Raw genomic sequence first — 12,912 nt, forward strand, 5'->3', positions numbered from 1 at the left:
TCCATGAAGATTGCTGCATCTTCTGCAGCGGACTCTCACCTAGAGCATCTTCCCAGGGTTAAAGCCTTGTATCTTCCCTTGCTTGTTGGCTTCCTGTGGCTTTAGAGAAAGAAATGGCCAATCTGATGGAAAACTTATGCAAGCTCTGTGCTACTTTTTCTTCTACCCAAAGTTCTTATCTACTCTTCATGTTACACGTTTCAAAAATTGTCCATAGAAAGAGTCCATCCTATGCCAGCCAGCCTGACAAGTTAGATCATCTTACAGATTCTCCATGAAGTCACTTTAGAACAGTGGTTTTCAAATTTTAGTTCACATCAGAATCACCTGAAGGGCTTCTGAAAACACATATCCCTGGACCTTACCCTCAGAGTTTCTGATTCAGGAGGTCTGGGGTGGGGCCTGAGAATGTGCATGTTTAACAGGTTCCCAGGTGATGCAGATGCTAACCTTAACTCCACTGAGAACCACTGCTTTAGACTGTTCAAGAATGGCATTTCTGCTTGTTACCTCCCTAGCTCTCCTCAGGGTCGACTGTCTAGGCGTGTAAAAGGAGGAAGTCCTTACCCATGCTTTGCCAGGCACTTGCCCTTGAACAGTATATAATGATAGGACATGTAAAACAGAGACTTAAGTACAGAGAAGCAGAATTGACAGAAATCTTGGCATATGTTTCTGGATCAGGCAACAAATGAATGAGAATAGGAACTTTCCTCAAAGAAGAAGAATTCCAGGTGCAGGTTAAGCTAGCTTCTTTTACAAAATAAATATTTGGGGAGGCAAGTATTAAGTGGTACCTCATCCTTTTAGCACTTGATTGTAAGAGAAACAAGCCAAATTGTAGGCTTCCTTATATAATACAATATCAAGATCTATAGCTCATATATTTAGTTAGAACACCTGATACTACTCAGCTTGTTTATAGAAGTTCATCCTAGAGGAATAGGCACAAACCATGGTTAAGCTGCTTGGTTTAATTTTTTTAGCACTTGGAAAAAAAAATGTACAGTAGTTTGAATACTTAGTCTTTGCAAACCTCCATTGAGGCCAAAGATTTCATTCATACGTACAAAATTAGTTTACAAATTTTTTGGCAATTTCATCTTAGTAACCCGTTTTATCCTATTGCCATTGTCCCAACCATTGAAAAAGTTTACAATAATTTACATAGAAATATTTTCAAAGTGCTTAAGAATAGTGATTGTTCTCTGGGATATTTACAGATGGCCTATACAATGTATGTACAGGTGGTATACGCTATAGCACAAGTTTCATTGCTGGAATATGGCTTTCTAGGGAAAGTGCATATTTGGCCAGAGGTGGCAATACTGTCTAGAAATTCAAGGGTTACAGATACTTTTGGTAACCACATCCAAAGCTGAAGTAGAATGTGGACAGGAATATTTACAAAAGTAATATAAAAATGGTTAAGTATACAAGCTTGATCCACGCAAAGATATTTCGATGTTCTTCCAAACTGGAGGAAGAAAGAGGCTTCAGCTGCTGGCTCGGTTACCATTCCGAAGTGGGTTATTACTGGTTTAGACCTCAAAGGTCACGACTTGTCTCAGAAGTCAAGCTAGATCATCGTCTGTGCTTACAACGGATATCTGTAGAAGAGAAAAAGCATGGAATGTGTCTGGTGATTCCCTCACTCGTAGCAACTTCAGTCTCTAAAATGAACCTTGCTTTTGCGTTGGTCATTCAGAGACCAAAGGTGCATAGAAGGGAAGCCAGATCCCAAACAGTATTGAGTTGCATCACTAATGCATTTTAACTTGAATTCAACTCTATCTACTTGGTAGAGAGAGAAAACAGTGTGACTAATTCTGCCTGTTCTACTTAATGATCTTAGAACCTGGAGAAAAATGTGAAAAGACACACGTGTGCTGTGAACTGACCACACTCTTGTTTCACCAGAGCTTGAGGGAGTGCTCAGCACTTGTTCTGTTCAGAGTTCTGTAAGTGAAGGCCAAATACTCCACGTGAGTTTCAACTGAAGAACAAGTGACTGACTCTACTGTTGAAAGGAAAGCTAGCTCTACGAGGTGTAATAGGTCATTTTCAAGTATTTGGTCATTTTGGCTAAATGAATCTTGCTCAATACACTGACTTTAAGTCAACCCCCCTATATACGATATGCTAATTTACTTTTAAGTATCCAGCAGGCAACTGATAGAACAGTTCGGAAAGGAGATACTTGGCTCATGCTAATGTTTACATGCAGTTTCTATAACCCAAGATATCTCAAATTGTAGAGTGATGTCCTTAATTGACTTGTCATTCTGTTTGGGGCAGATACTTGTCAACTGACTTACTTAAGTTCTATCAGCCTAGACTGTCTAATCTCCAGGTAGCAGATGAAGTATTTGGCAGGCAGCCATAGCTTGAGTTGTGGTCTCCTTTCCAAAAAGTCCTACCGCGAGTCATGGTACATAAAGACACAAAGCTGACTTACTGCTGGGTACGTGTGTCCGACAGATGCACTGTGTCTACCGATGTCTATTGACAGGTCCTCTTCAGTGGTCTTCAAGTACACAGGATTGTCAAAGTTCATGCTTTTCATGTTCTTGTGTTGCCAATTCCGCCACATCAAGTAGCCACCTACTGCTGCCATTGCTAAGAGCACTGAAAAAAAAGTTAGAAGGTGACTAAACAAGGTCCAGTTTCAAAACATACAAAAAAGATCATGCTAAAGAATCCATGAAAATTGACATTAATCAAAGCTTCAAGTTTTAGGAAGCTGGGATGACTAGAAGTTAGAATATAAATGGGCTGGGAGCTTAAAACAAGTTCAGACCAGAGGTTGTGTTATTCTATAGACTCTGGTGCTCAGCACATCCATCTGGGCAAGTGTAGAGTCCTGGGCCCCTCCCCAGGCTGACTGAATTCGAATTGCAGAAGCTTCTGGAGGGCTCTTCAAGTGGTCCTCCTGGTTTGTTAGCCAAGCTTGGAATCCCATAATTTAGGATAAAGAGGCCATTTGGCATAGTGCTTTAGAATTCACATGCCCTAGAATAGCTTTAGAGGGTTTGAAAATTCTTAACTGTTTTTAATTTACCCTCTACAAGTTCTATAACTCCTCAAGAACTCATTTTAGCATTTGTGTAGCTCCTCTGTATGAAGTGTTATACATATTTCGAAGGGGAACAGAACAGCGCTCTTCACTGGAAAGGACTTATTATGAAAGGGGATCGAGCCAGATGAACAGCTCTGAAGTAGAAAGCAGTAAGCACCATTCATCACTGCCAGTCGCTGTGCTAAGGATACCACTGTAGAGAAGGCCGTGGACTCTGAAATCAGTGTGCCGGGCTGGTGAGGGGAGCAAGGGTAATTCAGTGTCACGAGGGCTATGACAGGTCAAGGGGCCATGGGAAGGGCATCTCTAGATGAACTAGAAATACCCATTGGGTATTTAAGAAGTTCCTTGGATCCAGATACGTGGGGAATCTACTTACAGAGGGGAAGGATGGCCCAGGCAGCAGAAGTCCCTTTTGGGGGAACACTGACCTCCGATACTGCTGTGGTCACATTGATCTCTACAGGGGAATAAAAGAAATCAGTTTAGAAGGATCTGCATTCAGACTTAGAAATTCAACCACCTGGTAGAGAGCCTCATGCCCTTTTGCATCCATCACTGATGTTCAATATCTACTACAATCATGTACCAAGAATAACTGGTCTAGAAGTATTTGCGAGTCTCATGCTATAATAGCCATTTCATTAACAGCTGTCTCAGAGAAATCTTAATGAGTCAGGTCAGGCTAAGAGTTGCAGGTTTTAAGTCTTTGGAGTTTAAATATAGGTTACCAATTAGGGGCAGAACGAGTAGTTAAAGGCTGCATTAATGATTTAAGGAACAGGTAGGTACAAAGAGTGTGGCTGTTAGCTGAGATGAACAGTTTGCAGAACAGAACCCAATACCTCCAGGAGCTAGTCCACTAGTTGGTGACATTTCTGTTGTGTTGGTATCTTTTGTCTCACTGTAAGTCACAGTAGTTGCAGTACCTGAATTATAAAACCAAGAACCGGGTCAATGCCAAGGTTCCAGAGTGGCTAGCCGTTTAGCCCAGACAAGCCATGTGATGGGTTATTTAAACGCTGCGGGAAATTGACAAACCACTGCCAAACCAAGTTGCAGGGTGGATGTGCCATAACCAAGGGAAACAGCAGCAAAACCAGAGAGACACTGGGGTCTTCGGGCAGAATCGCAAGCATCTGCAATTGGACAATTCAAAAGGACCGACGGCCTCACTTAAGGACCCCTCTAAGCAAAGTCCCAGGCTCCTGGAAGCTGCAAGAAATGCTCTCAGAACCAGACCACCAGGCATACCAGTCTTCCTGCCTGTCTGATAACTGCTTTCTCAGTAAACGGAGCTAGTCCCCATAGGGACTCAGTATCACGCTAATAAAAACCTCACAATATGAGATCCTTGCTCACAACCTGCGAGTTTAATTTGCCAGTTAATCAAAAGCTAAGAACAGGAGACTAAAATGCACGTTTCATTTAAGTAGCAGTTTAAGATAATGTCACCCACTGGGGCCAGAAGGTTTCCTGTAACCACGGCCTTTTTTTTTTGTTTTGGCTGTGATGGGTCTTGCTGCTCTCTAGTTGCGGTGAGCGGGGGCCGCTCTTCATTGCGGTGTGCGGGCTTCTTATTGCGGTGGCTTCTCTTGTTGCGGAGCACGGGCTCTAGGCACGCAGGCGTCAGTAGTTGCGGCATGCGGGCTCAGTACTTGTGGCTCGTGGGCTCTAGAGCCCAGGCTCAGTAGTTGTGGCGCACGGGCTTAGTTGCTCCGTGGCATGTGGGATCTTCCCGGACCAGGGATCGAACCCATGTACCCTGCATTGGCAGGCGGATTCTTAACCACTGAGCCACCAGGGAAGTCCCCCAAGGCCTTTTTTCAGCCTAATTTCAGGCCTCTCTCTTTGGAGGACAATGTTAAGACTTTGTTTAATTATCTGCAAGTTGGCTGGCTCAGTGCTGTAATTGGTATAAATCAGCATAGTCACCTATAGACTCATCTAATGTTGAAATGAGTTAGTCCTGAAGTAGTGATGTGAACTCCTGGCACGCAACAGTAGCAGATATGTTCTCCAATCTATTCCAAGAGTGAGTTAAAACAGAATTCTTAAAATCCAGGCTAGTTTTTGTAGCTAGTGTTTTACTCTAATGCCTGTTGTATGTCCTGCTTGTGTTTGAAAAGTAAAAAGCCTTACTTTGGCACTCTCGGCCATTGTCCTCTAGATTGTATCCATTCGGACAGGAACAGGTATATTTTGGAGAGTGGTCATTAATCTGTGGGGCTGGCAGGCAGAGGTATTCACATCCTCCATTCTCCATGTCTTCTTCGCACCAATTTTCACCTGTTCAGAAAGAAAAGTCCTTTAAAATGGGTCTTCCAGTGCCTGCTATACATAAAGCTTGGTTCTAGATGCTGAAGACATGACTCCTTGTCTCCAAGGAGCCTAAACTTGTATACTCTGTCAAACCCTAAAGTTAAACCAATACCAATGAAGGATAAATTTAAGGGTACAGGCAACATGCTCTAAGGACAGCAAAGAGCCAAAGAAACTTCTTGGAAGTAGGATAAGAGTTACGCCGTAAACAGATGGGTGGTGAGGGAAGAGGTGGGGAAAGGAGATGGGTGACCGGACCTGGCCTCACTATTGGTCCAAAGCTTACAAACTGGCTAGTCTGAGGCTCAGAGGAAGGAGAGAAGCATGCTCTGTGGCTTTGCCTCGCTCCCACAAAACGGAAGGACCCCAGCTATGGGGAGGTTTAAGGGTCTCATTTGGATAGAACCAGTCAAGTATTCTGAGCAGGAGACCATAGTGTTTCAGGAAGCACACAATTCCATACAAGACATGCCATGGTGGGGAGGGAGGAAAAGGCTGTGGCATAAAAGCTACTTTGGAGGCCAGTGCAATAGTCCTAGCAAGAAGGAATGAATGCCAAGGAGATATGGAAGGGACTGAAATAAAAGACAGAACACTGATGGTTGGGAGGGCAGCTAAGACATGAAGTTCTCAAGCTCTTTGACTTGGAAGTCAGAATAAAATATACCCAGCACCAGGTTTGAGGGAGGGTCCAGGAGGGGAAAGTTCCATTGTAGAGCAAGCTGAGTTGCTAGGGAGCTACAGATACCCAGGGGGCACTGTGTCATGCTGCTACCCTGAAAGTAGCCACGAGGGGCTCTGCTTCCCCACAATACCTGATGGCTGTACAAGTGCATGATAGATGATGATGTCTTGGGCATCGTTAAGGTTGTTAACTAGAGTGGCCAGCTCCGATCCAGTGAATTTATTGGCGCCGTAGACGGCTTCATTTTCCCCATCTATCCAGTAGACACGATCCTAAAACAGAACCCCCATATTAGTATGTACGTGTAGGATTAACACGAGTCAGTCTCTAAGGTCATTATTATTTACTGGCAATTTAATGGACCAAGTTTATTTAAAGCTGGTCTGGGACATCGGATGTAAAACTCTAAGAGACGCATGAGTTCAGGTTTCTTAAAATGCTATGAGGAATCAGTATGTCATTTGTCCCAGGTTTTAGGTGAAAGCAGTTTCTCAAGTCATGCCCCTCTGTCCTTCCCTCCTTCCCCTGTTCTTTCTCCCCAAGGTGCTACAGTAACTCAGAGGTACACACTTAGATGTGAGACACACGTCTTACCTCAAATATTGTGAGTGCGAGGGGATGAGCTAGGAATTCCAGAGACTTTAGGACTATCCTGCGATCTTGGCCGTTCAAGTCCACACTGGATAACATGTGCAATTTGGAATCCAGCCAATAGAGGCGGCCCTTTATGAGGTCTGGGTAGGAGAAGAATGGTCACTGTATAAGAAGTCAGTACTGCTCCGCTTCCATTTAAAATAGCTAAGGAATCCAATACTCAACTTTCACGGTTCCTTCTCCAGCAGGGGTTGTTAACAGGGTCCCACCAACCTTGTGAAGCAGCATGCAGAATCTGTACCCACATTCATTTGGGGGGACTCAAGGGGTACCTGAGATTGTCAAAGTAACTGACTTAAGAAGTGTTAGTGACATTATAGAAGTATTAAAAGAGGTGAGCATTTTGTTGCTCTCCCCTTAGGAGCCAGAAGAAAACCGTTATGAGCCTGCAATTCAGGAAATGCTAGGGCACCTAGGCCAGGAGTATGTAGGATGAGAGTTCACAAGGCCCAAGATTCACCTAATTCATGTCACATATTAGCTCCAAATGGATAGAAAAGCTAGTAATTATGGAGCATGTCATCTGTTAAGTCCACCATTCCACTTGTACTGTTCGGTTCCTCTCATCCTAAGTCCCTGCTAAAGAAGGCACCATGAGAGTTGTCTGCTGTAGTCCAGAATTAACTATGGAGATGAGTTAAAACTCTGCAGACAGTTGAATTGTGGTCGAGGAAGGAAGAACATACATACCGAGTGTAATTCCGTTAGGCCACTGAATGTCCGCTGTCACCAGCGCCCGTCTATCAAATCCATTCATTCCTGCTTTTTCGATTTTAGCTGGTTCACCCCAGTCTGACCAGTAAACAAAGCTGGGAAGAATTAAATTAGAAATAAGCCTTGGTGGTTTAGAAGGAATAAAGTTGCAGCTTGAGACAGACATTTTCAAAGAGTGAGCAGAAAACTCTAGGGTACAAATTGTGCCACTTGAGGGTCTAAATTATGTTCTGGGTAAACAAAAGTTAACACTGAATCTACAAGCTCATTATTAACTATATTAAACTATATAAGTCTGATACTTAAATTTCAGCCCAAAGTCACAGGTTATAGATTTCCTGTATAAAAGGCCAATTCTTTCAGTGGAGTAAAAGATGAATATCTGTTAAGTTTTATAGTAGGGGTGGGCTGACTGGGTTCTAGTGAGGCTTCATGGGGGCCAATTGTGATTACTACAGCCTTAGTCAAATACCTTTTTTTTTTTAATTATTAATTTTTATTGGAGTATAGTTGCCTTACAATGTTGTGTTAGTTTCTGCTATACTGCAAAGTGAATCAGCTCTATGTATACATATATCCCCTCTTTTTTGGATTTCCTTCCCATTTAGGTCACCACAGAGCACTGAGTAGAGTTCCCTGTGCTATTCAGTAGGTTCTCCTTAGTTATCTATTTTATACATAGTAGTGTATATATGTCAATCCCAATCTCCCAATTCATCCCACCCCCTTTTCCCCCCTTGGTAGCCATATGTTTGTTCTCTACATCTGTGTCTCTATTTCTGCTTTGCAAATAAGTTCATCTGTACCATTTTTCTAGATTCCACATATAAGCGATATTATATGATATTTGTTTTTCTCTTTCTGGCTTACTTCACTCTGTATGACAGTCTCTAGGTCCATCCACGTCTCTGCAAATGGCACTATTTCATTCCTTTTTATGGCTGAGTAACATTCCATTGTATATATGTGCCACATCTTCTTTATAGTCAAATTCCTAACAGCTGCTTTTCTATATTATTTAGGGGCAATTTGGGGGAAGTCCTCAGTGAAATGTTTCTAGAGAGGTCTGTTTATTTCCATTGGACTTTCAGACAGCTTGCACATTTAGATGAAAGCCTAGAGGTAATGTGGTTACCAAAATCCTTACAACTCATGCTACTACTTAGGTTGGATCATCCAGAGCTGACCTGATAAAGTGTTCAGACAAAAATTAAAAATCATTTGCATAGCGATACGAACTTATCTATGAAAGAGAAACAGACTCACAGACATAGAGTATAGACTTGTGGTTGCCAAGGGGAAGCGGGGGTGAGGGAAAGATAGATTGGGAGTTCGGGGTTATCAGATGCAAACTATTATACATAGAATGGATAAACAACAAGGTACTACTGTATAGCACAGGGAACTATATTCAATATCCTGTGATAAACCATAATGGAAAAGAATATGAAAAAGAATGTATATATGTATAACTGAATCACTTTGCTGTGCAGCAGAAATTAACACAACATTGTAATTCAACTATACTTCAATTTAAAAAAATCACTTGCATAGAAGCTGGGTGGGCATAAGGGTTTAGATACAGCTTTTGGTGTACCTCAAATCAGAAATGTTGTTTCACTAATGTGAACCAGCAGTCATCTGCTCAGGGAGGGCCTGTCATATAGATGAGGCCATTCCCGGGTTGCTCAACCGTGGCACCACTGACATCTTGTACTGGATGATTCTTTGTTGTGGGGAGCTGCTAAGTCTTGGGATTTCAGTACTGCTTTAGGCATGAGGAAAGCTCCTGACCTATGCAGATAGCATCCGAAAGGCTACGTGATGAAAAGCACAGAATACAAACCCAGACAACGGGTCCACAGCTATGGAGGCAGGCTCTCGCAAGTCAGAGTTAAACAGGAACTTCCTCTTGGTTCCATCTAGGGTAGCTACTGAAATAGTCTTAGAAGCCGCATCAGTCCAGTAGATGGTCTTGTACACCCAATCAACAGCAATGGCTGCAGGATTATAGACATTGTCGATCATTTTAACATGTCTACCAACCTTGTCATCAATTGAGGCACTGAAACAGAATAGGTCACAAGAAATTTAAGAGTTTGACACCATCGGAGCCTGGAGAATGGACTTTCTGCTCACAAAATGGTCAACAACTTTGTTCAGAAAGAACTCTAGTAAACCCCATAGCTCAGCTCACCACTCCAATTATGTAACCATGCTGCTTACTGATTCTAAACAATACTGTAGGTTATCTCGTTGTTGGTCTGTATTCTACACGCAAGAACACCACACTTCTAAGTGAAGCTATTTGTTTCAGTAACCATCACCTGAGTCTCTATAGCTGCCGTTAAGAAAAAGCTATCACTACCATTTCTATCTGTAGCAACTATGAACAGTTCTCAACTAACTGGAGAGAAAGGGGGGAAAATTGGAAAAATCAAGATGTTGTCTGTTATAATCTTATAGTTGTAGCCATCTTTTATTTTATAGGCGATTGTTACTTTCTAATGAGGAACTGACAGTAATTTAATAAAGAATCAGTGTTTAGAATTATTATTCCCAACTAGTTAGATGCTAGATTGGAGCAAGACACAAGAGAAATTCCTCCAAACCTTCCCAAAGGCCAGTGACAACGACTTAGGCGAAGACACCAAGAACTGAGAGTTACCTGAAGATGGCCTTTTGGCTTAGATCAGCCCAGAATAGTTTCTGAGCAGCAATGTCAGCATCGAGAGCCACAGTGTTTCTTAACTGTTCAACTAGTTGGATATATTCTTTCCTCTCCAAGCCAATCTTCCTGATGTCTCGTCTATTAGTGAAGATCAGACTTGGCTCTTTGCCTGCAAGACAGGAGTCAGGTTAATTTAGTTTTGCTGTAAGAAGGCAAGGTCCTTCCAAGTCCCCTCCTCCCAACAGAGGAGCACTTAAAAAGTGAGGGCACTGCTGAACACCTCAGGAGTACTCTTGCTGAAGTCCATGCCCTGGGACCTGCAAGCACTTCAGCACTTCCTATGGTTTAAGAAGGCAGTCCTGGAGTCACAGCATTCATTAAGAGGGCGGCTGATGATAAGTTACTTATTTGAATTGCACTCAAGTTTTGGAAGCAGAGAGTAAGCAGATATTCAAGGTACCATATGCAAAAGGAACTGACCAAGGCAGGAGTCTGGGGCAACAATTTGCTATTTAACCTATGATATTGCACTGTGAGTTTAGTATCATTGCTCTCAAGTACTTTTTAAATTTTATATTTAGTTTGACTGTTGTAGTCACTGGCTGCACCTTTCATAATCACGTAATCATAAAGGTACCAGAGCAACACCAGTCCAAGTCCATTTACCTACTGCCTTGCACACGCCAGTGGCAAGATCCATTTGATAACCACGACTACATTCACACTTGTAACCGCCTTTTAAGTTGATACAAATTTGACTGCAGATTCCCGGATTTTGGCATTCGTCAATATCTAGGAGGGAAATTAGAATTAGTCTTGCTGTTCCTAGATAACCTACGGAGATCTACTGACCTTTCCCATCACCCCCGGGGCTTGGGCTCTGTTCTTCGACTCACCTCCACAGGTTTTCCTATCTATCAGTTCAAACCCAGCTGCACAGTCACATTCGTAGCCTATAACTAGGTCTTTGCAGATATGGGAGCATCCGCCATTATTAACCAAGCATTCATTTACATCTGAAATCAAAAGGTAGTAGAGTATAACTCAACACTCAAACTGATATTCGTCCTATTAACATTTAAAATCCAGGCTGTTTGAGATAACTTGTCTAGATGGTCTGGTCAAGCCCATGATTTTTCTAAGATCTAATAATCCGTCTTATAGATATGCATCTCAGCGTGTATTGGGGGAATAGTAAACCCAATCTCCTTGGCACGTTACCAGTTAGTTAAGCAGTGTTTAGTCAAGTTTCTCTATTGCTGATTGGTTATCTTAAAGGGGGTGAAACTAGGGACTACTTTGTCACTACTTCTAAGTCATAAAATTTCACTTTTAAGCCCAACAATTGAGCCTAGTTCATTAAAGTAGTTTACCCAGGCATTAGGCAGGCTCCAAACCGCATTAGCTCTGCCGGGTCTAATTAACCTTCCCGAATCTGTCCTCAAGCAACCCCTTCACTTACGACATTCTTTCAGGGGCTCATCACTCCAGTCCCTGCAGTCCTGCTCCTGGTTACACACTTTACTGACATCTATGCACTCCCCGCTTCTGCACTTGAATTTCCCAGGGCCCAAGCACTGATTGACTACAAAGAGAAACACAGAAGAGAGATTCCATTCGTGGGTCTGATCAGAGCAGTCCTTTGACTCACAACCCAAAACTAGGGACCCTTACCATTTTTGCAGTTGACTTCATCAGAACCGTCGACACAGTCTCGGATGCCGTTACACTGCCTGCTGCCGTGGATGCAGCTACCATCCTCGCACTCAAACTGGTCAGGTTGGCAGGTTCGGGAAGCTACAGCGGGAGGGAACGGCAGGGGATGAAGCCAGCCAAAGCGTCCCTGGTTGATACGTGGGAGAGAACTGAACGTGCCATACTGATAGGAAAGCTACTTACGACAGTTGACCTCATCGCTGCCATCCTTGCAATCAGGATCCCCGTCACATCGCCACTTCTTGTGGATGCACTCGCCGGAGCCGCACTGGATCTCGCTGGCTGGGCACTTGGTGTGGATCACTGGCTGGCGGCCACACTGCTCGAGGGACTCATCTGACTGGTCCGAGCAGTCTGCGTCATCATCACACACCCAGCTGATGGGGATGCAGGAGGAGGTGCTGCACTGGAACTCATGGGCCCCGCAGGTGGGTGGGGTGCAGTCAAGCTCGTCGCTGCCGTCGCTACAGTCATCCTGGCCATTGCACACGAAATTCCTGGAGATGCAGCGGCCGCTGGAGCAAGTGAACTCATCAGGGCTGCACGTTATGTTGCCTATGGAGAGAGAGGACGCCCCACTGAAAATGCATCCAGACCCGTCCTTTCAAGCATCTTGTCCCAAAATCTAACATGCAGATCATGGATCATGAATCCCAGCTTTCTTGCCTAACTTAAAAGCTAAAGTCGGATTATATCAATAGGCAGTTCCCAGAATACTAGGAAACAGTCTTACCATGTAAAAGATGCTAGGACATTTGAATAACAACAGAAATGAAGGACCGAGAAAATAGTTGAAGACTAGAAATTAATTTGAGATGAGATGCATCTTAAAGAGACAGTGATTAATAACTTAAACTGTCACAAGAGACTTCACTGGGGAAGGCAGACATGAGTTATCTTTAAATGGATATACTGCTCATCAGGCCAGGCCACATATCATGAGCTGAGATGATCATGCATCAGGTATATAAGCAAACATTCACTCATAATAAGCATTATGACACCATCACCAAAAAGTAGCCCCCGTGTATTATAACACCATACACGGTTCCTTCTCTTTTGGTCCTTCCA

General features: G+C 43.2%; 1 protein-coding gene across 5 annotated transcripts in view; it reads right to left on the minus strand.

The window, feature by feature from the left end:
• Positions 1-954: 954 nt before the first annotated feature.
• The window catches only part of VLDLR (very low density lipoprotein receptor), a 31,804-nt gene continuing 19,846 nt past the window's right edge, over positions 955-12,912 (minus strand). For 3 of the 5 annotated variants that reach the window (XM_036855756.1, XM_036855758.1, XM_036855755.1), the window contains 15 exons: positions 12,025-12,396; positions 11,800-11,922; positions 11,588-11,710; positions 11,022-11,141; positions 10,792-10,917; positions 10,123-10,294; positions 9,301-9,519; positions 7,431-7,549; positions 6,681-6,820; positions 6,217-6,358; positions 5,222-5,368; positions 3,925-4,008; positions 3,459-3,539; positions 2,459-2,628; positions 955-1,610 (listed from right to left, as the gene is read on the minus strand). In XM_036855756.1, the coding sequence (XP_036711651.1) occupies positions 1,575-1,610; positions 2,459-2,628; positions 3,459-3,539; positions 3,925-4,008; positions 5,222-5,368; positions 6,217-6,358; positions 6,681-6,820; positions 7,431-7,549; positions 9,301-9,519; positions 10,123-10,294; positions 10,792-10,917; positions 11,022-11,141; positions 11,588-11,710; positions 11,800-11,922; positions 12,025-12,396 (2,174 nt within the window). In that variant the 3' untranslated portion in view covers positions 955-1,574. The remainder of the gene's footprint in view (positions 1,611-2,458; positions 2,629-3,458; positions 3,540-3,924; positions 4,009-5,221; positions 5,369-6,216; positions 6,359-6,680; positions 6,821-7,430; positions 7,550-9,300; positions 9,520-10,122; positions 10,295-10,791; positions 10,918-11,021; positions 11,142-11,587; positions 11,711-11,799; positions 11,923-12,024; positions 12,397-12,912) is intronic. The other 2 variants (XM_036855759.1, XM_036855757.1) reach the window with 1 other exon arrangement.

This window comes from Balaenoptera musculus, chromosome 6 (assembly GCF_009873245.2).
Source record: "Balaenoptera musculus isolate JJ_BM4_2016_0621 chromosome 6, mBalMus1.pri.v3, whole genome shotgun sequence".
Lineage (NCBI taxonomy): Eukaryota > Metazoa > Chordata > Mammalia > Artiodactyla > Balaenopteridae > Balaenoptera > Balaenoptera musculus.